The sequence below is a fragment of the Podarcis vaucheri genome (assembly GCF_965113315.1).
Source record: "Podarcis vaucheri genome assembly, chromosome: 2".
In the NCBI taxonomy this organism is placed as follows: domain Eukaryota; kingdom Metazoa; phylum Chordata; class Lepidosauria; order Squamata; family Lacertidae; genus Podarcis; species Podarcis vaucheri.
Window position 1 is genome coordinate 74,710,549 of NC_138760.1, and position 27,598 is coordinate 74,738,146.

Genomic DNA, 27,598 nt, shown 5'->3' on the forward strand with positions numbered 1-27,598 from the left:
GCCGGGATCAGGGCGGGCTGGTGTTCGGGGGGCCCAGCGCAGGGCCGTCGCTCACTCGGTGTCTCCGGCGGCGGCTGTTGGGCTCGGAGGCGCGACGGAGGCTGCTTCTGCCCGGCGGGGATGGCGGACACGGCGGCCTCCCCGGTGGGGAAGCGACTTCTGCTGCTGCTGGTCGCGGGGCCGGGCGAGGGCGAGGCGGCGGCGGTGGCGGGGCCGGAGCCTGGGCCTGCACTGCCCTCTCGAGCCTGGAGGAGCGGGACCGTGCGGGCCATGAGCGGGGCCGTGCCTCAGGACTTAGCGGTGAGCGCCTTCCTCGGGGGCGGGGAGCTGGGGTCCGTGTGCAAATGCATGTCCTGCGTACGTGTGTTTATGTATATCTCTCTCTCTGTGCCTGGGTGGGGGTGGGGTGTGTTGCTGAGCTTCTGCTTGGACTCCGGAGGGGAGGGGGAGGGGTTTATCCGCTTTCCTTCTTCGGCCGAGGTAGCTCAGCCTCCCTGCTCCGCCTCTTCCTTATCTGGTGGCAGCTGCCGCTGCCGCTGAAGGATCTCTTGTTACGCTTGGATCTCGGGTTTCGGTTGCCGCATCTATGGCCGTCCTTGGTGTTTCCCCCCGTCGTGAGACACTGCGCGGTGCTGCACCCGAGCCCATTTACCTCGGGGGTGGGATGTACTGAAGTGGCGGGTGGGAGAAGGAAGTATGCTGTGCGTTCCTGCTAAGGAATGTTTGTTCATGGTAGTTAGGATTAGATCCCTTAACGGTGGGTATCCTGGTCTCTCTCTAGCTGCAGCGCGTTTGAAGTCTTGGAGCTTTAAACGTTTCGTGTTTTACAGCTTGGATCCCGTACTTTCCTTAGTTGTTGGGATCGCTGCTTATGTTTACTTCAGTGCAGTGTTGTGTTTTCCGTATGCCTTGCAGTTTTATTAGGTAGAAAGGATAATCTAAACTTCGAAGATGCTTCCACAAAAGTACAAGGTCGAGGGCTGCCAAGTGTTCCAAATAGGGAAGGTTGAGGCTTGTGCGTTCATTTCTTAATGCAGCCTTCTATGGTATATATATATTTGTGTCACTGGTCAAAAGCCAGCACTGATAATGGGTACCAGTTCAGTGCTGTTGCTATTGCGATTATGCTGTTATTGTCTGTGAAGGATAGCTGCCAGTGTGATTATTTTTGAAAACCCCATTATCCACAGCACTTAGCTCTTGATTTCCAAGATTCAAAGTACTTCAGCTAAAGTGCATGAGGAAGTTGTGTTCCAAACAACTGTGAAGCAACTACTTTTTGTACCACTTTGTGCTATGCTAGTACTATTGCCTTTTTTACATCTGCCATCATACCTTGGTTGCCTGTTCTGGCACTGTAAAATAAAGATAGGATGTTTGGAGAACCCCTTTAGGCCATAAAAGCAGAGTTATTTTTCAGATTACCCCCAATTTTTAAAATTTAAGGTGACTTAATTATTCAGAAACGAAGTACATTGAAGACCCGGAGAAGGCTCTTTCCCATCTGGATGATAGAATCAAATTGATTTGTCGTTCTGTTGCTCTGTTATTAAGCAGGGTGCAATACAATTTGGAATAAATTATCCTACAAGTATGAAAACATTGAATTAGTTGCAAATAATTGCCTAGGAAAGAGATCTTGGGAGTTTCTAAAAAACCCTGAAAATATCAGCTGAAACTGTTTAAATAATCGACAAATCATGTGGGCTGTGTTCATATATGAAAATAAGAACTCTGCTGGAACAGATCAAACACTAACCTACGACTCAGCTATACAGCTGCAAATAAAACTTTTAAAGTCTGTTTTAAGTACAATATACCATGTGACACTAGATGGCAATGGTGAGCCTTGTGGAAAATTCAGTGTATTTTTAAAAATGCTTTTTTAAAAAGCATTTTCAGAACGGTTTTTATATGTGTATAGATTCCACCCTTGACTAGCACCCTTTGTCTGTAGTGCCCATTACTTATGAGACACCCACAAGCAGGGCATGAGAGCAAAACCCTTATGTTGTGGCTCTTCCCTGCAACAGGTATTCAGAGGTATACCTCCTCTTATTCTGTAGTTGTATATAGCCGCTGATAGCCTTTTTCTCCCATGAATTAGTCTAATCCCCCTTTCAACCCAAATTGGTGACCCATCAACATCTTGTGGAAGTAAATGTTGTAGTTTAACTGTTTGAAGAAGTCCGATTCTTTTTTCTGATCTTATTCTCCCACAGTTCCACTTAGCTGGATTCCCTGGGTTCTAATATTTTAAGAAGGGGGAGAGAAACATTCCCCTCTCTGCTCTATGTCATGCAAATTTTATTCACTTCTGTAATCTGCTCCCTTGCTCAACTTTTTCAAAAACTGAATAGCCCAAATCTTGTTATCTCTTAGGTATATATTCCAGTCTCCTGATATATTTTTTCCCTTTTCTGTACTTTTCCCAAGCTCTACAATAACTGGGCTCCTGAGCCCCACAGGGGTGCCGCAGAAAGAAGGTAGTTGGTCAAGGGAGCCGTGAGCTCACAGAGCCTCTGCCTTATGAGTACTTTTAATTTAGAGATAAGGCGATTAATTGGTGACATGAAAGAAGTTGATAAAATTAGGCATGGCATGGCAAAGTTTTTATCCTTTCATAACACAAGAACTCGTGGACATCCAGTGAAGCTGAATGTGGGAAGATTCAGGGCATACGTGGTGCCATTTGGTGATTAGCTTATATATTTTGAGTTTATAACACTGCATCGAATCCTCATTAAAAGTCCCAGTATAACTGACTAGATTTTCCAGGAAAGGCATGGTCAAATACAGATATGATTGACCTCCCCCTTTCAAGATTTCTGTCCACATTTTTACACTGAACAAACAGGGGCATCTGTACATGCTGAAAAAGAAGTAGCAGTAGATCCCTGTAGCAGTTTCTGCCCATATTGGAGTGTTGAACAGGGAATGGCCATAGTTGGTTGTGCACATGCTTAGCATGCAGAAGAACCTAGAGGTTTATTCCCCTTGCTGGGAAAGAAAGAAAGTCAATGTAGACAATATAGGGCTGCTAGATGGACTATACAGATTTCTGTGTTGGCAAGAACTAGGCCCCTGTATGATTTTTATGTGCAAACATGCTATGAGTGATGTTTTGCACTGTGTTTTGCGGATTTGTTTCAGTGGACCTCTGAGGGTTCCTCTTCCTGAGGCTTTCCCAAACTGTGGTTAATGGACCATCAAGCTTCAATCAGGTGGCCTATGGTGTATCTATGAATTTTTGGTTGAAGACGCAAGATGGCAGAACCCTTGCATTAAATATTCATATTGATTTTATTATTGCTGCTTTTATTATATTGCATTTTAATGTATTACAATTTTAATTCTATGGAATTAAAATTGTAATGCAAGGAAATTGAATATAAAAGAAATAAAAGCAGCAATTAAAATGCAATTAAAATCGTATAGCATCTAGCATGTAATAATTGCTGTAACAAATTGAAACATAATTTAAGTGTTGCACCAAACCCTTGGTAATTTTCAAGTGGTCTGTTTTATCATTCTTAACACTTTTCAGAGTTGTGTTGGTGGGAGTGATAGTCTGAGACAATTGGAACCAGGATGAGAAATTAAGACTTAGATATGTTCAAGTTTTCAGAATACCACGATTTATAATGGGGTGTCGTCTAGGTATTGTTACATAGGGCAAGTTACTTTAGTAAAAATGCTTTCAAAGAGATTTCACATGCTTAGCATGCCTTGTCATTATTTAGTGATAGTGAAAGGCTTACTTAATATGCAGTTGGCAATCTAAAAGAGGATATGTCCCTTTCCAGGGTAACGGTGTGCAATACAGTTACAGTGTGGAAGATCTGCTGGGGAGACTCTTTTTGTCCCATCAGCAGCTGAAGTGCAAGTGAGGATGTGGAAGGGTTCAGCTTAGACTGAGGAGCTCCCTACCTAGGGAAGTCAGTCTTGCCTGCTCTCTTTCTGTTTTCTGTCATCTGGTTAAGGTGATCTTGACCTGCTGGGTTTTTTGCTGACTTTGTGTATCTTATCTTCAAATTTTTAAAACTCTTGTTAGGATTACCAGTAGCTGTTTGGCTATTTTGAAGATGCTACCAAGTGCCTTGATTTTTTTTAATGGAAAGGTGGGATATAAATACATTTAATTATTAAGCAATACTAAATATATAATATAATCAGTATTAAACAGTTAAAAGCCAAAACTTTGCAAACTTTTCATCAAAAATCATATAATATAGTAATTTAATAACCCTCCAGCCCTTTTAAGAATTACAGGAGTCTGAAGTGAGGTGTAATTTTACTTGCACTGGCATTTGTTTGCATAAGAAAGCCATGCACTTCCCTCACTGTTTCCTACCTTATGCATACCTCCATGCATGTAGACAAGACTCTGCCTCTCTCCCGAGCCCTGTATGGGAAAGGGTGAAATCTTGTCACCCTTGCAGCAGAAGAAGAAATGGGTGGGGTGCAGAGGAACCTCTTGTTTTTTCTTCTCTGCACTGCAGCCCAAACTGAAGAGACCCTGGCCTCTTCCAAAAGCCCCCTTTGCTTGCGTCAGAGGTTTGGCAGTGGGGATAAGATAAAATTTGTAGTGAGGACAGGTAGAGGTTTATCTGGTAAGCCAAGCTGATATTTGTAGACCCCTATTCATGACAAGCATGTTGCTGACTGATTGTTGTGACTTTGCCCACATGTGTTTGAAAGAACCCATTCTGGGATCTGTTGCAGATATTTGTGGAATTTGACCGGTGCAATTGGAAGCAACACGCCTGGGTGAAAGTTCATGCTGAAGAAGTGATCGTTTTGATGCTGGAAGGGTCTCTCGTTTGGGCCCCTCGAAATGACCCAGTTCTGCTTCAGGGAACTAGAGTGTCAGTTGGGCACTGGCCTGCGTTGGTGAGTATCTTCATTTAGCTTGTTGCCCTTGATAAAATACATCCCTTATGTCAAAGTCTGAATGCTGGATTGTTTTGTTATGTGTCTCAAGGCCTATTTTGTCCAAGTTTCTTTGTTTCTTATCATTCTTATCTAGGCCATTGTGAAAATGTATTCTAATAAACTGAAACATGTAAGATTAAACCTTAGCTGAGGATTTTTATCCAGCTGAATGATACGGTTTTGGAAACTTTTTAACTTGAAGAGTTACTTGGTGTGCTGTTGTATCTATAGTAACACCCAAGTTATGAAATAAACTCGAGTTTTTCTAGATAGTTGATTGATTCCTTTCAGCAGATGATCGAGTAAGACTTTTTCTCGGAAGCATCTAAGGAGGGTAAAAAGTGAGGAAATACCAGTTATAATAAGCACTTTTAAGAAATAAGTATGCTACCTTCTGTTTTCATGCAGTCGTGTTTTTTATATTCTCATTCACAGACTTTCACTCCTTTGGTCGATAAGCTTGGCTTAGGTTCTGTGGTTCCAGTAGAGTCTCTTGTAGACCGAGACCTGAGATTCCTGTCTGATGCCACTGGACTACGTCTCTTCCAGGTATATTGTTTGTTTGTTTGTTTGTTTGTTTGTTTGTTTAGTTATTTTAGTTATTTTAATTTATTACCTGCCCTTCACCCTAAGGTCCAGGGTGGGTTACAACAATTAGCAGTGTTAGAGATACATGTGGTAGAGATATCATGACTTCAGCAATATGGTCCTGGAATTCTCTCGCTTTTAGCATTCTCTTCCATGCCAGTTAAGCAAGCAAAAAGGGAAGCAAGGCAATAAGCAGGCAGAACACTTACACAGCTAATTCCATTAGACCAAGAGGACTAAGGTCCGACAAAGGTCCGTATAGTTAAAGCTATGGTTTTCCCAGTAGTGATGTGTGGAAGTGAGAGTTGGACTATAAAGAAGGCTGATTGCCGAAGAATTGATGCTTTTGAATTATGGTGCTGGAGGAGACTCTTGAGAGTCCCATGGACTGCAAGAAGATCAAACCTATCCACTCTTAAGGAGATCAGCCCTGAGTGCTCACTGGAAGGACAGATCCTGAAGCTGAGGCTCCAGTACTTTGGCCACCTCATGAGAAGAGAAGACTCCCTGGAAAAGACCCTGATGTTGGGAAAGATTGAGGGCACAAGAAGAAGGGGACGACAGAGGATGAGATGGTTGGACAGTGTTCTCGAAGCTACAAACATGAGTTTGACCAAGCTGCGGGAGGCAGTGGAATACAGGAGTGTCTGGCATGCTCTGGTCCATGGGGTCACGAAGAGTCGGACACGACTAAACGACACCAACAACACATGGTCATTGGCTTTTGATTTCAAAAGTGGCTTGCAATATGGCATGAGGATCTGCAATGAAAACAAAGGCATGGGAAAATCCCACCTTGTTGTGCCTAAAATAGTTCTTTAGATTACGAATTTAATTTAAAGCACTTTAGTGCTAATGAAATGAAAAACAATTACATGTACCAAGCTTAGCTTTGTAGGCCTTCATAGTTTTTGATGAGGTAACTGACACTCAGGACTACTTCTCACATTATTTTGTGCTGGAAAAGTCTATTCTGTGTGATGTGCATTTGAGCAAGTTGCTTTTCTCTGTGATAGGCAAAGTACTTCCAAGATATTTAGTATATTTAAGACCATCTGGCTTTAAAATCTTGCATTATGGAATGTAGTAGTTTTGGGATTTGCACTGGCTGGGGTATAAATAATAAAAATTATAAAATTATAATGCAGTGGTGTGTGCTGTAGAAAAGTAGCCTGAGTACACTATGTTTCCTTAGAATTTAAATGCAGGATAAACATTAAGAAATAAATCCGTACATTTCTGTCACTATGGGGAAGGAACATCAAGAAACGGGGGAAATAAATCATAACAATCTAGGCCATATAAATTATGCTTTTACCCCGTTCTTGAACAGCTATTACATATATTAAAAAATTGTTTGCAGATGGCAACTGAAAGTCAGAACCAAATTCTCCAACAACAGCCAATATTGAGGGAAGCTGTCAATTCATTGGTCAGTGATCAGAAGCTTCAGGAGATATTTAGCAGAGGTAAGACCAGCTGGTTTTAGTTTTTTAAGGAACCTAATTGGTTCTCTTGGAAATTATATTCAGCTTACAGCTGCTTCTTAAGATCCTAAGACCTGTTCCAGCTTTTTCATAGGTCTGTTACGTATGAAGTTTCAAGCTCTTGAAACTGAGGAATTAATTGAGCTTTGCTGTGAAGGAGAAAGCTCATTTTTTCCTAAAGTTTCATTTCCTTAACACTGTTTTCTTGTTTGAATCAGTTTTGTTGTTTGAGTATGAACTTTAGCTACCCTTTCCAGGAGAAAAAAATGTTTATAGTCCTTATTGTAATAGTACTCTGGCATGCTAGAGGAATGCAAGAAATCAGTAGGGTAGAACAACTATATTAATCAAGTCAAGAGAGAAGAAGAGAATCAGTCATGGAGAACCACTATCATTAGTCAAAAATTAATGGCTAAGACAGTTATTATTAATCAAAGGTTAATAAAGAAAGACATTGAAGAACGACTATATTTAATTATATATTATTAAAATAAGAGTTGGAGAGAGCTATTCAGAGGAGCTTAAAGGTTCCTGACTGGCTTAGATTTGAAGGAGTTGATTTCAATGACTATCAAATGTCATATTTGAGCTATACGATTGACGACTAGTATTACATGTTTGGCACAGAAGGGATCCAGAATACGCTGGCCAGAATATTGACAAGGGGTACTGATCAGAAGTATGTGATCCTCTTGTTGGAGCACCTCTACTAGATTCCAGGTTGTTTTGGGGCACAGTTCAAGGTATTGGTAATGAATTTGAAAGGCTTTGAATACCAGTGCAAAAAGATCTGAAGGAGAGATCCTTCCGGCAACACTGGATTTGTGTTTGGTGGGGATACAAGAGAGTACCTTGCACCAAGGTGGCTGCACCAAGGTCCTGGAACTGCTTTCCTTTCTAGGAACAGCTATCCAGCCTGCTCTCTGGCCATTTTCTGACAGCTGGAGTCCTTGTTCAGACAGACCTGTAGGTTATTGAACTGAGGGTATTTTGCTGCTGCTAGTTTTTAATTTAACTGACTACTCTTACTCGCTTTGCTTCTATTTTTATCTGCTCGTATGTTTGTAACTGTAGATTTACAATGTTAGCCTACTACATTGGGCCACTTACTGTGGCAAAGGAGGGCTTTCTCCAAGCATTCATGGAGTAGTCACAGATATCGAGCAGCTATTGTGTTTGCACAAATGGTTTGTTAACTTGTAGGTGCAAAAACAAAAGCAAGAAGAATTCATTAAGTTGTTAGCTCTTGAGTTATATGTTTCCAATATGACGTAACTAAATTCAGAATAAACATGTCCACCCTTTACTGGAATTTTAGAAACAGACATGTAAATGAAGACACAGAACTCCACAGTATTGTGGTGATTACTTTTGTTATCCCTTCTCCCAAAACAAATCCTAATAAAGCTTTATTTGTGTGTTACATTAAGAAACCAATGCTTTAAGTCCATGCTCACTTTTAATTCTTGGTGCAGTGGCACTGGTTTGGCTGATAGCATTCTCGCTTGGGGCTCTTTCCCAGGTCCTTGCAGCATCCAAGGTCAAAGAGTGAAGGTGTACCAGCCAGAGGAGGAAAACAGCTGGGTCTCTGCTGTTGTGAGCTGTCAAGATCCTATCACCTGTCTGATGGAGGTGGTTTTGACTGAGGTGTGAAGCTTTTCTTGCGGTTTCTTGATGCCTGATTTCCTTTCTTCATTTAGCTACCAACAGTTATTTACATGGTCTTAGTTATGTTGTGTGGACTGTGACATTTAATACAAGCACACTCAGCATAAGCAGAACTCTGACAGTTTTCAGCATTTAAGCAAATTCTAGTCTTTTATAGTTGCAGCCAAGAAAAGCAGTCGGAGTGGAATATTCTAATGGTTAGGGAATGCATCATTTTCAAAGTACAAACATCACCTCCTGCCTTTCTACCCTCTTACATTTATTTCCAGTCCCCTAAGCTTATAGAGCCAGGCTCTTTTACAAGTCCTCCTTAAAGAAAAGATTGCGTTCCATATTTTGCCAAAATCATTTTTGCAACCATGAAAATGTATGTACTATTAAAATGGAATAAGTTATGTAAAATTACTTCAGTTACATTTATAAGACTGAAGATGATAAGGGATATCGAACGGGAGCACAGCTTGCAGGGAAAAGGCAGGTGAAGAGGGACATTGGGGAAGCTGCTTTTATGATCTTGCCAGTCTTTATGATTGACTTTGTCTTCTCTCCCTCTCCCCCTTTGTTGACCACAAAAATCAGACTGGTGAAATCAAGTCAGTGGATCCCCGACTGATTCATGTAGTGATGGACACCTCTGCACTGAACGAGGTACACATACTGTGTTGCACCAGGTCATTATATTAGCAATAATGTTTTAAAGATCTGATCTCAAAAACATATTATGACAGCTGTCTGAAATGTATCTATATTTTCATAGAGCTATTAGTTTGATTTCCCAGTTAAGGCTTCAGTCCGTTACAGACTTAAGCTGAGTAAATTCCATTGAATTCAAGGGACTTATGAATGCGTAGATATGCATACTATCATGCTATAAATCTTTTAAGTATCCTGGTCCCAAGCTGTATAGGGTTTTGCACACTAGTACCGTCACCTTGCTCCTTGCCTAGTAGCTAATTGGCAACTAGTGCCAATTCAGCCCCAGTGAGCAGTCAAGTCACTGCATTCTGCAGTAGCTGCAGCTTTCTGGGCCAACCTTAGGAGCAGCCCTACCCAGAGTGTATAGCAGTACAGTGGTACCTCGGATTACAGACGCTTCGGGTTACAGACTCCGCTAACCCAGAAATAGTACCTTGGGTTAAGAACTTTGCTTCAGGATGAGAACAGAAATTGTGCTCCAGCGGCGCAGCAGCAGCAGGAGGCCCCATTAGCTAAAGTGGTGCTTCAGGTTAAGAACAGTTTCAGGTTAAGAATGGACCTCCAGAACGAATTAAGTTCTTAACCCGAGGTACCACTGTAATAGAGGATAGCACTGTGTGGACAACAGTGATCATCATATCCTGGTCCAGAAACAGCCATAGCTGTCTTACCAGCCAAAGCTGGTAAAAGGCATTCCTACTCAGTGAGGTCACCTGACTCTCTAGTGACAGAGATGGATCCAGGAGCACCCCAAGACTATGAACCTTCCTCTTAGAGTATACAGCTCCATCCAAAGCAGGCAGCTGATGAACTATCTGGATTTGGGAGCCACTCATAGTGCCTCTGTCTTGCTTTGATTCAGCTCATTTTGTTGGCCCTCATCCAGCCCACAACAAAGTCCAGGCAGTGGTCCAGAGCTCTTGCTCAGCCTCTGCTGTTTCAGATGTTACAGAGAAATAGAACTATGTGTCATTAACGTACTAGTGACACCTGACCCCTAAGCCCCTGATGTTTAAAGCAATGTATTCATCGTTTCATGGCCAGGCTTATTTAAAACCTTTGGCACTGGATAGATGAAGTTAATTATTTTGGCTTCCTCTTTGTAGTGATATGTGCTTTTATTTGTTATAGGGAGCTTCTCTAAAGGCGAAATCATCAAAAGGAAAAAAGAAGAGAGAAAGTGTGGAAGGGAAAGATGGACGAAGGAGAAAAAATTCTTCTGATACTGTGTGTGATCATGCTACGAAGAAGCTAAAGGAGAGGGGTGAAGTGGATAGCAATGGGAATGATGGAGGTGAGGCAAATAGGGGAGCTTGGAAAGGATGCAGCAGCAGCGACGTGACTCTGGATCCAAGGGCCAAGCAACTTCCTCCATTTGTCCCTCAAGTTAATCGCAGTATTCGTTTTGCCACATACACCAAGGAGAATGGCCGAACTCTTGTGGTCCAGGATGAACCAGTGGGTGGTGAGCCACCTATGCCCTTTACTTCCTTGTCTTCAACTGCTTCCCAGGCACTGCTGAGTGGCAGTGGTAACCAAGAAATGGCAAAATCATTAGAGCAGGTCAGCCAAGTCCAGGTGCCTGCCCCTGCCATTATTGCTACAGCTGGGCCAACGCCAGCTACTGTGCGGATTCCAGAGGCTGGCTTGTCAGCAGCTACTGGACAAGAAAAACAGAAGGCAGGCCATTTGCCTGTTCAGGGAGAGGTAAGCCGTTTACAGTCAGCATAGTAGTGATAATACGTAACACACATATATATAGCACTTTGCATACCTTGTCTTGCTGTAACTCTTAGAATAGCTGTGTTAAGGATATGTACAGTTGTACAGTTGGAGCATTATAGCGGACTTGAGATCCTTCCCTGTTACGATAGATGCAGCCATCTAGCAGGATGTGGAATACTACGACTGCAGACTTGTGATCCGGTAGGGTCTTACGTTTTGCTCAGTGTACAGTGTGTTCCTCTCCAAATTTATACATTAGGGAAAGGGTGCTGGGTTTCACAGTAAAGAAAACTTGAATTCATAGCCTCTGGTTTAGTATATCTTTATTGTCCATACAAACATCCCCCCCCCAAAAAAAAAGTAATTTCTATAGCTACGGGGGGAAGCTCATGGGGAAAATATGGCAACTACACTTACAAGAGAGATCAGTGTGTTTATATTTTAATCTTCTATAGATAGGCAAAACAATCCTACTTGGTCAAGGGAGAGACTCAAAGGCAAACAAAGCACCAAATCCAAAGCCCTGCTGGGCTTTGTAGGAAAGGGGAAAGTGTCATTCCTCTTTTTTTCCTCTTCCACTAGAGGCTTTTTTAAAAAATGATTTTTCCTGCTATTTGGACCATTGGGAGGCAAAATAACTCCGCTAGCCCCAGGGGTAATGTACTTTCGTCCTGTTTCAGGGGCATGTCGGGATCCAGAGCCTCCCCCAGTCCACCTGCAACACACTCCTCAAATACCCCCTTTTTGCTTTCTCTGCCATCAGATCAAAAGCAAATGAATGACAGCCATGGAATTTTCGGCACTTGCAAGGCAGCCCCACCCATAGCTCTCCCTCTTCCTCACATAAAGGGAGATCTGCAAAGTCCTGGGACACCTAGGGACCATAAGATGGTAGCCTAGAGGGAGCAGTCAATAATTTCGGAATGTTTGTTTTGATACACATGTTGCCATTTTAGAGTAACATTTTAGAAATTGAATTAAAAATATTGAATTTCATTTGTTTTTCTTTTCCATTATACCCATTCTTGTTAGCATTTTGAAGCAAGGTTTGCAGAGATACAATAAACTCATTTAAAATTTTGAAAGTTTTAAATTAATTTGGGCAGCCTGCAGAATCTGGGCATTTTGTCTTATGCCTCGACTGTTGTTGTGCAACATGTAGATTTCTGATAAAGAACAAGCTGCCAAGAGATACTGCAAAGGCAGTATATTGGGGAAAATAAAGCAGCCTTCGGGAAAGTGTTTTGTCCTCTCTTGGGAGAGGAGAACAACTGACTGGTTTCCTGTTTTGTTTCAGATTTCCCCCAATTCAATGTTGGCTTCATCAGGGTTTGGAGTGGCACACTCAGCTGGCTCCCAACCTGTGGTGTTTGACAGCGGGCGAAGCCAGTCCAATGGAGTAATAGCTCCAGAGAAGAAGCCTGTTGGATTTCCATTTGGTAGTAGCACTGGTCATGAGGTCCAGAAAGACTCTGATTTATCAAATAACTTGTTTTTTCAGTGCATGTCCCAGAATCTTCCCTCCAGCAACTACTTCACAGCCTTGTCAGAGAACCTGGCTGAAGAGCCCGCTAGTCAGGACTCGTTAAAAAAAAATTCAGAGAGCCTGAGTGCGGGCATCTGCAAAGGTAAAGCTCTTGCAGGAGAAGCTAAAGCTGGGACTCAATTGGGCAGTTCTGTGGACCGGAAACTGCCAGCGGAATCTATGCCCACGCTTACTCCAGCTTTCCCCCGAAACATTATGAGTACTCGACCTCCAGAAAATCACGAGAATCTCTTTTTGCAACCCCCAAAACTCTCACGAGAGGAGCCCTCAAACCCTTTCTTGGCATTTTCAGAAAAATCAGAACTCAGTCCTTTCAGCAGCTTCGCCTCTTCATCTCAGCCAGGAGCAACTGCTACTCCTTCCTCAGTTCTTGGTTCCAAGGCAGCTTCTGGCTGGCCAGATTTGCACACTGGAGCAGACTCTTTAGCTAAAAAGAAAAGCTTGTTTATAACGACTGATTCTTCCAAGATCCTGTCCAGTGCACCTACTTCAACTCGCTTTCCCGGTGTTCAGAGTTCATCTACTGTGGGGAATGGCCGTTCCACCTCACCTATCGGAAGCTTGACACAACCCATTGAAATGCCCACGCTCTCCTCCAGCCCAACAGAAGAAAAGCCATCTGTTGGGCCTGGGCAGCAGGACAATCCTCTTATGAAAACCTTTTCTAATGTGTTTGGCAGACATCCGGCTGGCTTTTTCTCTTCACAGGCAGAGCTGGCACTGGAGAACAAAAACCCCTTTGAAACTGTGAAAAGGTTCTCTCTAGATGAGCGGAGCATGCCGTCTAAGCAGGATTCTGATTCCAGTACCAATAGCGACCTCTCGGATATGAGTGATTCTGAGGAGCAGCTGCACACCAAAGCTTGTCTGAAGGGAATCCCAGAGCATCTGATTGGGAAACTGGGTCCTAATGGCGAGCGGAATGCGGAACTACTAATGGGCAAAGGAAAAGGGAAACAAGCCCCTAAGGGCAGGCCTCGCACAGCGCCCCTGAAAGGTGACAGCTTTAAAGGAAGGGTTATTTGAGGAAGGCTGAAGGAGGGCTGCTTTTTGTTCTGTACTTCCATATTATCTGTGTGGTCAGCCGTGTGGTGTGTGACCTTCTGTCAAACATGTCCTCTGTGCATGTAGCCAGAAGCAAGGCATCAGAAGAACACACCACCAACCTGAGAGCCTTACATCTGTCTGCATGTACTTGCAGTTCATTTTTTGGGTGAAAGCATTATCTTGCACTCTTCACAGTATAGAAAAACATTTACTCCCCTATTTTCAGGAAATTATAAATGGATACAATCTGGTTGCTGGCAGAAGTATATGTATGAACTGAATGTTAACTTAGAAGGACTGCTTAGGGAGCACAGCAATGTATGTTACTGTACTACTGTGACTAGATGTTTCTGCGTCTTGAAACCCCTAATTAATATTGATACTTTAGAGCAAGTTTAGGAACCCTTGGTATGAATAATTAAGTCCCATGCAGACTTTTTTTTTATTATGGGAAACGCCTAAATGCAAAGTGGGAGTGGAACCATGCCTGCTCCTGCTTTTGCCTGGCTGAAATTAGGAGTGATAGCCATCTTTACTCAGTTCAAATAGAGCCATTGAAAAATGTGGACAGAGTAGTCCCATTAAATCAATGGATAAGTTACTTGAATTTCACTTAACTGATTACCTTATGTTTGCTGAAAGGCATGTAAATATGTAGGCCTGATTGAAGCACTGTCTTTGATATGTAGAGATTATCTGTATCAGGCTTGCATGCTCAGGCCCCTATGCCGATGCCCAGGTCACAAATGTCAAGTACAGACAAGTCCAGTCCTGCTCTCTATCAAACCTAACATCGGTACGGTGCTACATTCTACAGGAGTCAGCATTAAATAAATACTACTTGGGATTTGACATCCTTTCCCCCTGTTGTTCTGTTGAATGCCTCTAATTGTTAACTTTGCTTCATAGTTGGCCAGTCTGTACTGAAAGACATGAGTAAGGTGAGGAAGCTGAAGCAGTCAGGGGAAGCATTCCTCCAAGATGGCTCCTGTATCAACGTAGCCCCTCATCTGCACAAGTGCCGGGAGTGTCGGTTGGAACGCTACCGGAAGTTCAAGGAGCAGGAGCAGGACGACTCCACTGTAGCCTGTCGCTTCTTCCACTTCCGCAGGTAATAAAGCTCCCTGAGCATGTCCTGTTGGTATACTATGCTTGTTGCTGGTTAATGTGTCACTTGGCTTTTAAATATTTTAATGGCAGGATAATGCTAAGTAATTCCATCTCTTTGAAATTGTACATCCTTGTTGCGATGACAGTTGCAATTCCTGCTGTAGCTTCTGAGGGCTCATTGCACTCATAGAACTTTCCATTGAGCAGTGATCTCTGAACCCACTGGCACTTCTGTCCACCTGGCGCTTTTTCTTAGGATCATAGAATTGTAGAATTCAATCCCTTCAATGCAGGAATCACATCTAAATAATCCCCGACAGACCTCTGTTTAAAAACCTCCAGTGGAGAATCCACCACCTTCCAGGTTACTCAGTTCCACACATCATCTGGAAACTGGCCTGTAAAATTGCACCAGAATAACAGGATAGCCATTTAAAGCAAGATTTAAAAGCAAAAACAAAGATGGATTTTTAATTTTAATATTGTTTTTTATATTTTAAAATAACATTTCAGGTACATTGCACTTTAAAAAAAACCTTTCATTCATATTTTACTATAAAATCATTTAAACAAAGTTGTTGAATTTTACACTTAAAACCCAACCCAATACTCTTGTCAGGCATACTAAATTAAAACCTGCTTTTCTATATCATAGAACAAACCATGAGATGAAATATTGTATTTTTAAGGCAAGCAAGCATTATACTATAGGTACTGCAGTATATTAAAAAATACTGAGTTATTATCTGCTAATGTGAACATTTACTTTCCCTGTTACAAAGAGATGGTGTTCTTACAGTGGTGTTAGTGGTATCTAATAGGCCTCCACTGATAGGAGACTCTTTGATCTCATGTAGGTGTCCATCAAGGAACCAGGAGGGGGGTGATTTTTTATTATCCCCCCCCCCCGCACTAGCTCTCCTGCACCACCCCCAATCTGTTCTGGAGGATGGGAGGGTGCAAGAGAAAGGGGAAATTGCCTCCCTTCCCTTTCCCCTGGTAGAAGTTCTTGTTGGATCAGAGAGACTCTAGTAGTGATGGGATACTAACTGGATACAATCCATAGTAATTACCCCCCTTACTTTTAAAATGTTCTGAGGAATTGGTCCATGGACCAACATACCCAGCTGTATTGGATTGTGTCTCTTGTGTTAACAGTTTTGCTTGCATGTGAGCAGAAAACCAAACAGAAACCTATTATTGACAAAATATACCCTCTTCTCTAAACTGAAATAATTGTATGATACCAAAGGCATGTTGGTTGCATGACCAGAGACTTTGAATTATTCTCATAGATAGTACTAAGTACTGTAGTGTTTGAGCTACAAAACAAGATGTGTTGATTATTATAGCGAATAATAGGTGTGTACTCTTATTCTGGAAATGCTTGTATTTAGTTGGGTTGTGTCCAGCTAAATTATTGCACACACAGAAGCTTCCCCCAACCTGCTGGAGCAGATCTGGGTGTGGTGCAGGAAAGAGGAAAGCTCTGTTGTGGTTGAGGAAGCTGTTCCAGACATGCAATTATTTAGTTGAATGCAGCACCATGATCTACATCCATATTTTTTCTTGGTGATTTAAGCTGCATATTAAAATCACCTTAATTTAAGAAATCCGTTCTGAAAAATAGACATCTGTTTCATAAGAGGGTGGTTATATGCAGGCATTTTGTAAACTATGAGTCTGGCCTCACAGAGCTTTAGATTTTAGTGTGCATTCATGAAGGATGTTAATTGTATAAGACACTAATATATATAAAGGACTAAGTTGCTTGGCAGGATGTCAATGTTACAGAAATGTGGTTAAACTGGGTTGGAACTAGTTGAAGTGGCAAAAGATCATGAATTCATAAAACCCACAGTGATGCATACCCTGCTTTAAACCATACTTCTCTGTACGTGTGAGTGCATGTTGTGCTGTTGAGTATCTGTTAACTCATTTGTGATCTAATGAAGAAAAGCATGGGAAAAATAGTAATTATTATTACGAATTTTGCCTTCTAAAAATGGCGGTGTGCAAAATAAAGAAAATAGTTGATTATAATGTTTGTGCATCCTAAATAATGTTGCCTCTTTTTGTTTTGTTTTTAAGAATCCCTCTGAGGCAGGGGGAAAGCATTGCTCAATAGCAGGACATCAGCTGTACATGCAGAAAGTCCCACGTTAAATTTCCAGTTAAGACTAGCCTAGATTTTGGGGGTAGGAGCTGTTTATGCAGAGTGAGTGAGGTGTTGACCAAGGGCTAACCATTTTAAGGTAGTTTATATGTTCTCTGAAAGAAATGGTGACAATTTGACAATTTGTTTTGAAATTCAGATTTCCCCACTTTGTAAGGAGTACTTGCTTCCAAGCCCACTGTCCATTTATTCCCTGCTCTTTAACCAGTTACTGGACCATAATATGATCTGTCATTTTAATCCCATTATTGCTTTGGTTCTCAATAGTTGGTGTAGGGCTTTATCAAAAGTTTCTTGAAAGTGAGTGGACACATCCAGCCCCATGTGCTTATTGGCACTGTCAGATAACTCTAAAAGGTTAGTTTGCAGAAGCCATGCTTGTTATTCAGGAAGTCTTGCTCTTTTATATGCTTGGTAATTTTTATCTTTTAGAAATGCTATCTACCAGTTTTTTTTTCAGAACAGATGTTAAGCCTACCAGCCTCTAATGATAGTTTCTATCAAAGGTTTCTACAGCACCATGTCTTCAGGAACAAATCTATCAATTGTACTAGTTCTAAAGAATAGCCATGGAGGAAACCTCCATTTCATTTGTGTTTTGAAGAGATTGTAGCTAATGTGCTCTTTTAACTAGCTCATAGTTTTGTTTCAGACTGATATTTACTCGGAAGGGTATACTACGAGTGGAGGGATTCTTGAACCCCCAACAGAGTGACACTGACGCTTTGAGCTTGTGGATCCCGTCTACTGCCCCCGCAGAGGGAATTGACCTGGAAACTTCCAAATACATCCTGGCCAATGTTGGAGACCAGTTTTGTCAGTTAGTTATGTCTGAGAAGGAGGCAATGATGATGGTGGAACCACACCGTAAGTTGGTGTTTTCTTTTTAATCCGTGTGTGTAACTGGAACTCGATTATTGAAGAAAAGATACCCAACCCATTACTCTATGGTTTACTCTGCAAGTATAAGTGGATGGTGGCCTCTTTCTCACATATTAGTTTTGTCCAGCCAATGATCTAAAGCAGTGGTTTTCAACCAGTGTGCCCTGGCCCCCTGGGGTGCCGCGGGCAACACTGGCCTCTATCCCTCTTTCCTTCCATCTCTACTCTGATGCCGTCTCGCATCTCTGCTTCCCAAAGGCTTGCTCAGCTGTTTGTTGCAGCTGCCCTAGCTACAGGCTCCGCAGGTGAATGGTGCCTCTGGGGCTAGTCAGGGGGTGCTGGTTGCCAGAAGTTGAGGTGGCCTTGGAGTAAGCAAGCCAGCCAGTCCACCAGCCCTTACTGTTGGGAATGGACAGACAAGTTCTAGGCCCTTGTGGGGCATTGTGAGGAGGCGCACCTCTTTCGGGCAGGGGAGGCAGCTCAGACACCAAGGGCAGCAACTGCGGCTGCTCAGAGGACTCCCAGGAGAAGGGAGAGGGAAGGAGACTGAGGGAACACTCCACAAGGGAGGGTGTTCAAAAAAGGGTGAGAGGCTGCCAGCTCTGCAGGCAAGGGGTGACATAACTGGGCTCCGGAGCCCCACAGGGCAGGAAGAATGTAACTGGTCAAGGGAGCCGTGCACTGAAAAAGCTTTAAAACCTTTGATCTAAGGGATAGTGATATTCATTTTTCTTTTACATATCACTTCTCTGGAACACATGAAATTTATGAAAATGTCTTAATAAAGCAAACCTTGGCCTACTAATCTGTTAGAGGACCAATTTTCTTAAGTCCCATTTTTGCATTATATGCTGTTATGTAACTAGGTGTGAGTAGTTTCCTTAAGTCTTCATATAAAGGAATCTCTTAAAACTTGGCAATAAGAGTATAGGAAGAGCCCTGCAGGATTGGGCATTCAAAGAGGCTTTTTCTTGAGTTTCTCAAACTCTTGTCTCTCACTACCACCATCACTTCTTTCTCTCAAACACATGTTTTCATTTTGAATTTGAACAACTTTTAATAAATTATTGTAAAACCAGGAAATTGTTGTAAACCAACATTACAGCATAGTTCTAATGTATAATCTGTTAACATGTGCCTCCTTCATTTTATTTATTTTAATAGAGAAAGTAGCCTGGAAGAGAGCTGTACGCGGAGTGAGGGAGATGTGTGATGTATGTGAAACAACACTGTTCAATATTCACTGGGTTTGTCGCAAATGTGGCTTTGGGGTGTGTCTGGACTGTTACCGTCTCAGAAAAAGCCGTCCACGCAGTGGTGAGTACTTGATATTTGTCCAAGAATGCTGTAAAGTTTAGATGGGCATTCTGTTTTTGGTGGTAGGATTGGGGAGGAATTGTTCTGTGTGAAGGCTAAGTGATCAGTTTGCTGTGTTGCTAGATAAGATAAAGGATGATATGGATTGAGAGTATTGACCTAATTTCCTCGGCTGCTGCTTCATCCTCCTGCTTCCTCATGGCAGCATAATACAGAATTACCTTCTATGTTGAGCTTAGCCATGCCTTCAAGAACAGGGATGGCATGTATAGGATCATCATGTAGAATGAGGACAGTTGGAATAAGGAAGAACATAGGGAATCGCAGGTAAAATTCCTAATCTTGCACTAGGGATAGCTTAAATAATTCACCAATGCGTTCTTAAGGAACTTTCAATGTGACACAGTTGACCTTTGGAGTAAAGCATGTCATCTAATTGCTAAAGTAGGCCTTTAGTTGTTTTCCAAGTGTCAGGTATTACCATTAAAAAAAAACCAAGGTTTGGCATATTACAGACCCATCAGCCAGGAGCTAAGAAGGTCTTGTATTGAAATAACTTTGGGTTCTTCCATTTCATGTTTCTTTAGCGGGTGGGGGAGCAAGGGGGAAGGTGTGTGAGTCTCTCTCACCCAGCCTCCCTGGAGACAGTTCTGAAGGAAAATAACTTCTGAATAGGTTACAAAAGGCTTTATGGTTGTGATTCATATAACAATCCTTGGCCATGCATAATTTTGCAATACTCTAGGTGTGCTTTTGCTAGTAAAATTGAAGCCCTTGGTGGGGTAGTTTTTACTTCATTAGAGAATGCAAGCCCTTTCAATGCTTTGAAACTAAAACAGGAACTGTGTGCTGACTTAGGACAGATGGGAACAAGGGTTTCTGTCTGATTTTTCTATTTTATTCTGTGAACTGTCCCAACCTGTCATGTCTTTTGTAAAAAGGAAAATGAATATAACGTTTGAGGCAGGATGTTCCATCTTTAAGAGGTAATGTGATAATCTAGCGGAAAAGCAAGCACAAGGCTGCACAAATACATGTTATTGATACACATATAGATTATTGATGCACAAACACATTACTGAAAGGAGTTGTGGAGAGTTTCAAGAGAGCTTGAAAAAACATCTTCCAGTGTGGAAATAGGACAGAATATTGATTCTAGGTTTGTGTGCTCATGTTTTAATCTTGCATACCTAACGGTTGTTGTATTGACACACCTTCCATTAGCACAGCCTTCATTAGCCCTCCAGCTGTTTTGGACTGAAACTCCCATCCAGCTGCGACTGTCTCTGAAGGGTTTTAGTAGCACATTAAGCACCACAACAGACGGCTGTTGCATGTTTTGTTTGACTATGAAGAGAGTGCTCAGCAAAACCTGCCACCTATGAATTTATTAGTTTGAAGCTGTTGTAGTACTGGAACATGCAAGCAAGCATTTGGAAAGTTAAACAATCTAATTGTCTTTCTATTTCAGAGACAGAGGAGATTGGTGATGAAGAGGTTTTTTCATGGTTGAAGTGTGCAAAGGGACAGTCGCATGAACCAGAGAATCTCATGCCAACACAGATAATCCCTGGCACAGGTGAATCTATTTTCCGTGTCCTGTCATGTCTCTCTTCTTTGACAGATTTTATCCCGCTTTTCAGCCACAAAGGTTCCCAGATCAGCTTGCAAATACCAATAATAAGATGGCCTCTGCTCTCAGGCTTACAATCTAAAAGTCAAGGGGAAAGGGTTGAAGGGAGGAGGAGAACAGCAACCTTGGGCATGAGTTCATAGTAACAAATTTCTTATCACAATCAGCAGGAATGGAGAACAGTTTGCTGACAGGAACAAAAAGTTGCTGCTCTCCTAGCTGAGCCAGTGGCATGGCTCTGCTTCCCTCATTGTCCTCCTCTCTGCTACAACAGTTGGTAGGAGCAGCGGCCTAATGGTGCTGTCTTCTCAGCTGAGCTTTATAGGATCCTGCTTCCCTTCACTCCCTCTCTTACAGCCTGAGGTAATGACTGTTGCCACGTCCTTGTTAGGTCGTGGTTCGTTTTTGCCATCCGATCCAGCCAGGTGGATTCATTATTTGAATGCATTTTTGTAACAAGAATGCATCTGCAGTTGCAGAGTTCTCATCGCTTACAAGGATGCTTAATAGGTTATTAAAGCTACTTGAGGCAGTTGTTAAAGAGAGTGTCCTAACAATTAGTGTCATTAATAGTATTGTCACAACAAAGGTAATGATTTTTATACGGACAGAGGGTCTCCCTTCCCAGCCTAAAAGCCATACTCTTAAACATAGGTTCACGCTTGTAAAAAGCTAGAAGATCTACCATTTCAGCCCGTAAACAGGAAGATACCGGTCCTTGCATTTTAAGACTTTCAGATTTTGTTACAAAATTTGATACTAAGGTTTCTCACTTTTCAGCACTCTATAGTATTGGAGACATGGTTCATGCAGCCCGTGGCAAATGGGGAATTAAAGCCAACTGCCCATGTATTAATCGGCAGAATAAATCTGTGCTGCGACCTGCCGTCACCAATGGAATTTCACAGGTATGTGAACTTTTATTATGGCCGAAATCTGTTATGTGATCCTGATAGATATTGTCCACTTCCTCTAGGCATCCTGATCTGGGCTGTTGTTTTTAAAAAGAGTTGTTGGTGTTTTGTGTGTTCAAATATTTATTTGCTATTGCTTTGTGCAATTTGAAGTGCTATGTTAATGAAAATGCAGATTATAAAGAAAAAGCCATTACTAAAGATGTTGTATTTCATACTTATTTTGCCTTTTTACATGGCCTCAGATAGTGTGTCTGCCAGTAGAATACTTATTTTTTCTGAGTTTGGAATATACACAACCTGTTAGTGTCAAATGTTTTTTGTTTGTTTTTGAAATTTGATAGAATAATAATGTACCCTGGTCTCCTTATCCAATATATTGGCTTGTATCCAGAATAAGCTCATGTAATGGATTCATGGAAGCTAAGTCCCCCATACCACTATTCCCCATTGCAGCCCTCCACCCCAATGTTCTACGAAGGGTTAGGGAGACCCTTCTGATCTGGGGGGAAGATGGACTGCCTTAAAGTATTTTGAGTTTGTCTCATGCTTGTGTCTAGTCTTAATATTGCTAGTTTTTTTAAAAAAAACTTTACATTTGTCTCAGTTGTTTAAAGAAATACTTAAGTTTCAGTTACCACATTTTGACTTCCCCGTGTGTGATCCTCTGTTTCAGCAGCTGCCCAGTATGAATCCCAGTGTATCCACACCTGCCAATGAAAGCGCTTTCTCCAGTGGCACAGGGACAACAGAAGGAGGGCAGACGGACACTAATGTTATTCCTAAGTCTGAAGCTACGGAGGACAAAGCTGAGGAGCCTATAAAGACAGAGGCTCAAGGAACCAGTAACAGTGGGGAGACAAAACCTAATAAGTCACTATGTCCAGAAACAAGTCCCTCTTCAGCGCTGCATTGGCTTGCAGATTTAGCAACACAAAAGGCAAAAGAAGAAACAAAAGGTAAGTTATTGGGGAGCTGAAGATTTTTGCTAGAGAGCAGATTATCACCCTGGAGAGAGAGAGATGTTTTTGAAGATGAGAATTTAGAAGACTGAAAAAACCAGGGACACTCCAAGATGGCAGCTTTTTGCATGTCAAGACACATTGTTTTAATACTCTTGATGTTCATAATCCACACTGGGACTGGCAAACGGATAGTTCTGTGAAGTTTCAAGCATGCTGAGGGATTAATTTTGGGTATTTAGCAATTCAGGGATGTTTAAAAGATTACAGCACTAATAAAACAAATGCAGCATGTCACTTTCACATATGCTGCAACTGTATTGGAAAAAATACTTTTTAACATCTCTTGTAATTTCACAAGTGCTGACATCATTTATTTGATGTGAGGGGAGTCATATCACATGGAATTCCATGCCTGTCTGAAAATTTGGTAACTATCCAAACAGTAGTATTGCACCTGCATTTCACATAGAATTGTAGAGTTGGAAGGCACCACAAGGGTAATCTAGTTAACCCCCTGCAATGCAGGAATCTTTTGCTCAACATGGGCCCTGAACTCAAAACCTTGAGATTAAAAGTCTAGGTTATTCTGGACTAACCTATCTGTTTTGGCTTTGTAAAACTGATACATAAATACTTGGTTTTGTCCATTTCTTAGGCCATCTTAGTACATCTTAAACTGGTAAAGAACTTGTGTAAAGGTGTAGTTTGGGTTTTATTTTGCTTGGATTTCATACTGAGACCTCCTTACTGCATTTTTTCTCTCATGTGTTTAATGATCAAATGTATGAGTGGCTGGTATCTGGATAGCTACTAGGATTTTTTTGTAAATCTTCTGGAAGATTTGTGTCCTAACAAATTTAAACTGATGCCGGCTGGAGCATAGCTAAACCTTTGAAGGTCACACATAAAACACTGGCCCTTTGACATTAAGACATTCCATTCCATGCTGATTAAAAAAGCAGTCATAAAGTCTCTTGCTTATGATTACAAGAATTGTATCTACAGTTGAAGAATGTCCAAAGATACACATTAGTATTTATGCAATCTTTTATTTTCTCCTTCCTCTCATACTTGCTATCTTTTTCCAATTACAGCTGCTATTTTGGCTTACTTGTTTTGTCCTCATAAATATTGTAGCGGTAGTTATGATAAGTTTGAAATCTCTTGTTACAATTCATAGTCTCACTTCCCTCCTCTGTGATTGTCAAAATACTTCCTTGGGGGGGGGGCGCGCGGAAATATACGTCTTCTCATGGTGCCTTTTTTGCTCTTTTACAGAAGCTGGATCACTGAGGTCAGTGCTCAATAAAGAATCTCAATCACCTTTTGGATTGGATTCCTTCAACGCCAATGCAAAGGCCTCCCCTTTAACTCCAAAGCTTTTTAATAGTCTCTTATTGGGCCCAGTTGCCTCAAGCAACAAGACAGAAGGTTCCAGTCTTCGCGATTTGCTTAACTCCGGGCCTGGAAAGCTGCCTCAGGCTTCACTTGATACAGGCATCCCTTTTCCTCCTGTCTTTTCTGGAGCTTCCACTGTAAGTAATACTATTTTTGTTTAGAAGTATAGATAGTTGCTTCTTTAAAGTGGTACGATCTCTTTCTACAGTAGGAAAACCTATACTGAACTTTTCAAAATAAGATTTATTTAGGCATATTATTGTTTGTCCACGGGCCCAAAGGTGGGTTCGTGGGAGTGGTTTGGTTCAAGTATACCAAAGAAAGATTTCGAAAATGCCGGAGTGGTCTGGTACTTTATTATAAGAAGGAAATGTAGACTTACAGTGGAGCCTTTACAGACACAGTGAGAGGTTGACATGAGTAATCCGCACCCAAGCAAACAATTACGGTATACATTCTTTATTCATCAGCACTTTGGCCAAGACGTCCCATAATTTCGCCTGAGCAGATGAGGGCATAAGTGGCAAATATCCAAATCTTACAGGTTGTTCCCCTTTCTGGCCCCAAGCCCACAGATGAACATGCCAATTAGCTTCTATCACAGCAAGTGAATATAAACATATATGAGCTCATTGTTACAACAACTACCAGTTAATTGTGGTGTTATCTTGACTACCCAGATGGCGTTTGCAGAGCTTCTGGAACAGTTCCCCTTTGGTTCAACACATTGTTATTCTTTCCTTGGCATTGTTTTAGCCACTTTAGAAAGTGTTTAGTTGGTTGAAAGATCAGAATCTGTGGCACAGGCAGTATATTCTAATTCTTTACCCAAGACCTGGGTTGCTATGTGGATTTGTGTCTTCTAGGGTGCTAAGAATAAGGCCAGCTTGCCAAATTTCCTTGATCATATTATTGCCTCAGTGGTGGAAAATAAGAAGACGTCTGATGCTGCCAAGCGAGCAAGCAATGTGGCCGATACTCAGAAAGAAGTGAAAGAGATGGTAATGGGATTAAATGTGCTGGACCCACACACTTCCCATTCTTGGCTCTGTGACGGAAGGCTTTTGTGTCTCCATGACCCCAGCAATAAAAACAACTGGAAGATCTTCAGGGAGTGTTGGAAACAGGGCCAGGTAAATAAAAAGTTTGTGTGGACATCCTCTCTGCCTGTGGCAAGATTTTCATTGTACTTAAAACAAACTAGCAGCTATTTAATAATAATTATGTTGGTGCAGACTTTGTTAGTAGTTTAAGGTTGAAGGACAAAACACAGTTAATGGCACTTGTCTATGTGTGATACAAGCACAAAAATTCATTTCTGGAACAGGATGTGGTATCCTTAGAACCCTGGGATTCAGTTAAATTCCAGCAACAAGTTTTGGGCCCTTATGGTTGGGAAATTGGGCTAGATAGAATACGGATAATGCCTGATGAACATTCAGAACTTGGCTGGGTTGACCAGGATTTCCAGCAGCCAGAAGCTTCTGTTAAAAAGGTAGATATATTGGGTATTATCAAAAGATGGTCATCAGCCCATAGATTTCAATTTGTATAAAACTAGAATAGCTTTTCTTAGCACAGAAGTTGGACTTTGATTTTTTAATCCATACATAAATTTACGAAACCTCCCAAAATATTAGAAATACATAATCTATAATAACATATAATAGTCTTAAAATTCATCACTATAAGGTATGACCTACTTAACTTGAATTTACATTAATTTTTCTTTTTTATATTGTATTTATACAAAATGATATCTTAGCAACCAGAGCATATTTGTTATTACATCTATTTTGTTGTTTCATACAATCAGTAACTTCCATAGTTGCTTCTGTTTCTGTTGGTGCCTGTAATTATTTTTGCTGCTGTTAAAAGGTCTTCTAATTTTGAACGCTCCATCCTTATAACTTCTTTAAGGCAGCCAAGTAAAATATACAGAGGATTAGTGGAGAATATATGTTTATTTTGTTTATCTGAGTTGCAGCCTTCCTGCAGAAATTGTTGTTGTTTTTCTTCTTAAACAAGTCCATCATTTAGGAATCCATTTTTTAAAAACAAAACGACAACAGCTTGGTCCTTTGCCAACATTTCCATCTCTTACATTTTCAGACCAGAAAATCTTTAACAAATAATACTGGAAACATAGTGGTTTCTTATTTTCATTTTGTCTGGTTATAGTTTTATGAAAGATTATACATTAGTAAATAAAAAAATAAAATGCCTTCTGCGAATTGTCATTTTGGAATAATACCTCCTCTTTCTTTTCACAGCCTGTTTTAGTTTCTGGTGTTCATAAGAAGCTGAAGCCTGAGCTCTGGAAACCAGAGGCCTTTAGTCAAGAATTTGGAGATCAGGATGTAGATCTGGTCAATTGTAGGAACTGTGCCATAATCTCAGATGTGAAAGTGCGTGACTTCTGGGATGGCTTTGAGGTCATTTCTAGTAAGTGCCACCTAATTCTGTTGAGACTACTTGTGAAAAGTTATCTATCACATCAGTGTAGTCTCTGCCCCAACTTATGACACTATTAATGTCATAGCTGAACAGGAGATTTAAACCCAGATCTCTCATTATGGATTTAGGTTTCATTCTTCCCTCCCCTACTCCCAAAATATCCTGTAGATTTCATAGGAAAAACAAATAGCGATAGAACGACATACAAGCCAAGTAAAACTATTTCTTTCCAGAGCGTCTAAGATCTGATGATGGACAGCCCATGGTACTGAAGTTAAAGGACTGGCCTCCGGGAGAAGATTTTAGAGACATGATGCCGACAAGGTAAGATCCCTTGTTGCTCTGGGTCTGGGCCTCTGTGAGAATTGTTGGTGTTCTAGTAATGTATTTTTCTTGCCTTTGCCAGTGTCTAACATGGTACTTGCCCTTTTCAGGTTTGAGGACCTAATGGAGAACCTTCCTCTCCCAGAGTACACTAAGAGGGATGGAAGACTGAATCTGGCATCAAGGTTGCCAAGCTACTTTGTACGACCAGATCTGGGTCCCAAAATGTACAACGCATATGGTATGTAGACCAGGAGAGCATAATTTTGTCCCTACTGATACTTTGTGGCTTATGAAAGTATATGGACTGAGAAGTAAATGAGTGAGATGGATTATTACCCATGTTAGTCATAAAATTAATTTGTTTCCTTTAAATCTGTTTGCTTCCAATTAAAAGTATAATGTCATTAGAAGTGGAAGATAATTTGGTAATTGTAGACTAAATGGAATCAGACAGTGTTGTCAGAATCAAAGAGAACTTTGTAAAATGAAATGAAAATGATGCTGTTCAAATCAGGGAAGAGAACTCAAGGACCCATGCCCATCAGACTGAAGAGCAGATGAGTTTTTACACTAGTTTATGTGGCCATATTCAGTTGCATCCATGTGCTCTTAACCTGTAAAAGGACTGTATTCGTCTTCTCATCCCAACGAGAGAAGCCCCCTGAGGTGTGCTGTGATCAGTTTGGAAAATATTTTACAGATAAAATCACTCACATCTGCTCCAACT

At 41.4% G+C, this 27,598-nt stretch overlaps 1 protein-coding gene across 4 annotated transcripts in view; it reads left to right on the top strand.

Moving 5' to 3' along the window:
* Positions 1–27,598, top strand: part of KDM3B (lysine demethylase 3B) — a 35,480-nt gene continuing 7,882 nt past the window's right edge. Inside the window, exons 1-19 of one of the 4 annotated variants that reach the window (XM_082213255.1) lie at positions 1–300; positions 4,702–4,893; positions 5,371–5,484; positions 6,887–6,992; positions 8,533–8,657; positions 9,258–9,326; positions 10,506–11,081; positions 12,397–13,642; positions 14,602–14,803; positions 17,631–17,845; positions 19,025–19,177; positions 20,649–20,756; positions 21,591–21,718; positions 22,404–22,683; positions 23,968–24,224; positions 24,954–25,220; positions 26,361–26,532; positions 26,778–26,868; positions 26,979–27,109. In XM_082213255.1, the coding sequence (XP_082069381.1) occupies positions 121–300; positions 4,702–4,893; positions 5,371–5,484; positions 6,887–6,992; positions 8,533–8,657; positions 9,258–9,326; positions 10,506–11,081; positions 12,397–13,642; positions 14,602–14,803; positions 17,631–17,845; positions 19,025–19,177; positions 20,649–20,756; positions 21,591–21,718; positions 22,404–22,683; positions 23,968–24,224; positions 24,954–25,220; positions 26,361–26,532; positions 26,778–26,868; positions 26,979–27,109 (4,612 nt within the window). In that variant the 5' untranslated portion in view covers positions 1–120. Of the gene's footprint in view, positions 301–4,701; positions 4,894–5,370; positions 5,485–6,886; positions 6,993–8,532; positions 8,658–9,257; positions 9,327–10,505; positions 11,082–12,396; positions 13,643–14,601; positions 14,804–17,630; positions 17,846–19,024; positions 19,178–20,648; positions 20,757–21,590; positions 21,719–22,400; positions 22,684–23,967; positions 24,225–24,953; positions 25,221–26,360; positions 26,533–26,777; positions 26,869–26,978; positions 27,110–27,598 lie in introns of all 4 variants that reach the window. The other 3 variants (XM_082213257.1, XM_082213254.1, XM_082213256.1) reach the window with 3 other exon arrangements.